Source organism: Leiobunum rupestre, chromosome 11 (assembly GCF_980474605.1).
Source record: "Leiobunum rupestre chromosome 11, qqLeiRupe1.1.hap1, whole genome shotgun sequence".
In the NCBI taxonomy this organism is placed as follows: domain Eukaryota; kingdom Metazoa; phylum Arthropoda; class Arachnida; order Opiliones; family Sclerosomatidae; genus Leiobunum; species Leiobunum rupestre.
The window spans coordinates 39,659,532-39,663,663 of NC_143394.1; the positions used below are offsets into that span (position 1 = coordinate 39,659,532).

General features: G+C 36.1%; 1 protein-coding gene across 1 annotated transcript; it reads left to right on the plus strand.

Annotated features, from left to right (window-relative positions):
* The first annotated feature begins 907 nt into the window (after window positions 1–907).
* Window positions 908–1,875, plus strand: LOC149922721 (uncharacterized). The gene is made up of 2 exons (XM_090163023.1): window positions 908–1,478; window positions 1,536–1,875. Exons 1-2 carry the CDS (start codon window positions 1,406–1,408, stop codon window positions 1,805–1,807), a joined length of 345 nt encoding a protein of 114 aa, XP_090019149.1. The 5' UTR covers window positions 908–1,405; the 3' UTR covers window positions 1,808–1,875.
* The last annotated feature ends 2,257 nt before the right edge of the window (window positions 1,876–4,132 follow it).

Consider the following 4,132-nt stretch of genomic DNA (forward strand, 5'->3'; position numbering starts at 1 on the left):
CTTCAGAAAAGAGCTGTTAGAATTGTGGATAACAAACCGTACTTTGCTCACACAGCCCGAATTTTTATGTCACTAGACGTTCTAACAATTTTTCAAATCTATGACTATTTTTGTTTAGTGCAAATATATCAATCACTTAATTCGAAGTTATATAATCCTTTTAAATGAAGTAGACTTGTTCATTATGGTACCCGACAAACCTGTATACTACTAGTAGAGTTCGCGCGGACTAATCTTAAGCTTAATTCGATTTTTTGTAAAGCGACCAAGCAATTTAATAAATGTAACCCTCAGTTAAATGTAAACATCGGCACTTTTAAAAAAATGGTGCGTAATTATATAGTCAATAGAGAAAATAATACCCAGGGCCGTAACCAGGGGGGGGGGCGGTCGGGCCGTGGCCACCCTGAAACATATGGTTGTATGTACAATTTTTTATTTTTATTTTTTTCCATTGCGTGCCCCCCCCCCCCCTTAAATCAAATCCTGGTTACGGTGCTGAACGTACCCCTAGACTCGTTTTGGTCACAAATTTTAAATATAGACCTCGCGCTGATGTCGCGAGGAAATTTGCGCCTCTAATTGCGCGTCAAGAAAGTAAAATAAAACGTTTGCTCGTAATGAACAGAGAAATAGTTAGACCCATACAGTGATCGTGTAAATTTGTGTTAATTCGTTTTATGAAATCACCTATGGTAGAATACGACAGTTACGCCATCTTCACTGTGCATTGGAAGCCCATTTTCTTGTTTTAAACAATAAATCGCATCTTAGTACACCAACCTCTTCCCAAGAGGCGTAGCAATAGGGGAGCAGAGGGACATGTTGAACCGGGCGCCGCTCTAAAGGTCGTCTGGAGGGGTGCCAAAAGACCTAAAATTATTCCAACTATATAATTTTCGAATTAATTAATTCTAAATGACAACACTGTTGAAAGACCAACTCATCTGGATTTTGTTGGGAATTTAATCCGTATATAATTATCAGTAGAACAGAACCAACGACGTAATATTATATGTAAGGGATAAATTAACATTTTTTCCTTATTTATTTTATTAATGACATACATCGGGGCGCCATATCAAAATAAACCCCTCTGTGCGAGACTGCTCTTCCCCCTTAATATGACGCCCCACGTCTGTTATTTCTGTCTATCTACACTCGGAAATTTAATTCCATTGGAGGCTTTGGTTACCTGGTTTTGGATATTAGGTAATGGCAGATGATAAATTTAGTGAACCAATCAAAGACAACGAAAAAAAAAAGAACGTAAGTGACGTAACTGCCAGATGAAAATTTATGAGCCAATCCGATTGTACCGGCTTAAAGTCGGCAATAGGTTTTTGCCTAGCCTTGTGGCAGCATTTTTAATTTGGTCTTGATACAAGCTGGTAGCGAATTTATAATGTCTGAAATTAAGAAAGCTAAGCGCTGCGATTCACCGGTTAAAGGTGTTTCAGGGGAACCAACGCAAGCAGGTACTGTAATCAAATTATTTACTTTTATTAAAATCCTAAATTTACCCATTTTTTTAGAATTGGATGAGATTACTTCATCGATAAAAAGTGTCGACATGCCGGATTACATGAAAGGGGATGCAATAATTTATTCCAAAAAGGCGGTACATAAATATAACATTGAAAAAGATATGGCTGCTTACGTCAAAAAAGAATTCGATAGAAATCACGGGCCAACTTGGCATTGCGTGGTGGGAAGAAATTATGGGAGCTACGTTACTCACGAAACCGGACATTTCATTTATTTGTACGTTGGCCAACAAGCGTTTCTGTTATTTAAAGCAGGGTAATTTTTGCCTTGTTATTAGATTAAACATAGTTTTGTCACTTATCCCTTTCGTATTTAAAGATTGTATAAATGAAACATTAATAAAGAATGGTTAACTTCATACACGTGTCTCCTATATCAAATCAGAATGGTGATATTTTTTATTGAGATGTCGGCCTAACGATAGTTTCATCCATTGAGTTAGGAATAAATAGAGGTCCAACTAAATCTGGCTGGCGTTGGACCAATTTCGTTCAATAAGGAGACTTTATAAATTTTATCGTTCTACCGTGGCGGCATCTGTCTGTAGTGGTGGCAACTATATTGCAATTGAATTTTTTCGCCAATCTGATGCGAAATTGAAATGTATGATTTTTCGTAACAAACAAACCTTTGAAGTTGTTTAAAAATAATTTTATTCTGTTAACACGATCCTTTTTAACTCGAGTTACGGTGAGTTAGCTAATACTTATTTAATTTTAGCCATATAACTTTACAAAATATAGATGGCGCTACCGCATAATTATAAAGATGAATTTCGTATAGTCTTATCAGAACGGGTCCCGCGTAACCATGGCAACCGAAATCGTAATTGTAATTATAGCAGTATTATTCCCAATGGACGCTTCAATAAAAGATACTCGGTTTCTACTCCCCTCTCCAAATTCTTCTGGGAAGGAGCTATTTCCGGTCGGTCGGTTAAACCAAAGATAATTTAAACTTCGTACCCTAGATTCGAATACTGAGAGCTTTCCCATTAACGGTTTTGTTACGAAGCGTTTACCCTCTTCCGGCACGTGACCTCAGAAAAATCGGCTCCATCGGTTGCGGTAAGGCGCCATATTTAGGCCTAGGTTTGTTTTATTTAAAACAAGAGTATTTATAGAAACACGCTTAATTGTAAATCATATATTTCCAATAAAAACTTACTTTAACAAATGGTAATTCTGGTTCTTGAATATTTTCTTTCGGTAATGATGCCAATCTTGAAGAATTTTCTAAAATTTCAGGCAAATATTCCTTAAGAATGTCGATGTTAAACACGAACCCTATTAAAATGGTAAATGAAATTGAATGAACTATTAAGTTTAGTCAAATTATGCTTGAATCGCTTGTAAGATTATATTACTCACCTTTAGTAAGTCTAGGTTTTTTCTTTCGATTTAAAACTTTTTAGTGCTATAATTGTGGTCCATCATGTTTTAAAACTTCCGAGTTGAACGCAAAACGCGTCAAATTACGCACCGCAACTTCCAAAAAAAATTAGTTTCTATCCCTAGATGGCAGTAGTTCCGGCGGGAAGTGGGTAAACGCTATCGGCAACGCGCGAGAGAGTGATTTCGAATCTAGGGTACGAAGTTTAAATTATCTTTGGTTAAACGGTTAGAATGGCTAGCCAAAAAGTCATATTTAAGCCAATTGGAGACGCGTTTTTGCCCTCATGAGAATTTTGCGTCAGATAAGAAACACGTAATGTTAATTTTCGATAATATATTTTAAGGTAACATATATAATGTTTTTAAAACTAAGTATAAGAAGATAATATTATTATTATTATCATCCTCTTATGGTATAAATAATTAAAATTATATGTAATATTTTTATAATACCAGGCAATTTTAAAGCTTCTCATGGAGGCAGAGTTAATTCATTTCGTATAAAATTATCTTTTGAAAAAAGATGAAAACTCATTCCTTTAGAACTAAACATATTTCGTTTGCAGTACGGTATGCAACAAGTGTTTCCTTTTAACCAGGTAACTTTTTTGGCATGTTAAGGCTTAGCAAAAAACTGATGTTACGTTCGAGAAAGTTTCCAGCTTTCTAATATTTCACCAAGCACTATATAAATAATAACTTATGAGTCCTGGCTGTCGGAAATATTACTTCTTGGCAATTTCTGGGAAGATGTTTTATTTAAGCGCCTATTCAATGGTGTCATCTGCATGAGCTTCTTGAAATAGTTTTAGATAAAAAGGTGGCGCTATATAACACTAAGGGACCTAATCTACATTCCACCACAGACCATCTACCACAAGAGGGACACGTAATAGCTGGAAGTCATTTATATTTTTTATGTCTCGGATTTGATGCGGCTTTTAAAAGAGCGCGCCATCTTATGGCAAGTAGAGGCAGTTTTGGAGGTACAAAGACGACCTCGCGCAATACTAAAAATGTATTGTAGAAGCTGGCTAAAATAAATAATTTAAACGCGCTATTTTCTGTTTGCTGTAAAAACAGCCGCATCACTTTTGAAGCACTTTTTTTCCAGGTTGATGAAAGTCCTTCTTGGTGTCGGTGGTCTGTGATTCCACTATGGATGTAGCACGAGACGGCGCGTTATTTTA

Bases quoted from the DNA above. Each gene is read 5' to 3' on its own strand.
- LOC149922721 (XM_090163023.1), top strand. From the start codon at position 1,406: ATGTCTGAAATTAAGAAAGCTAAGCGCTGCGATTCACCGGTTAAAGGT. The intron at 1,479-1,535 runs GTACTGTAATCA...CCATTTTTTTAG, and splicing joins AGGGGAACCAACGCAAGCAG to AATTGGATGAGATTACTTCA.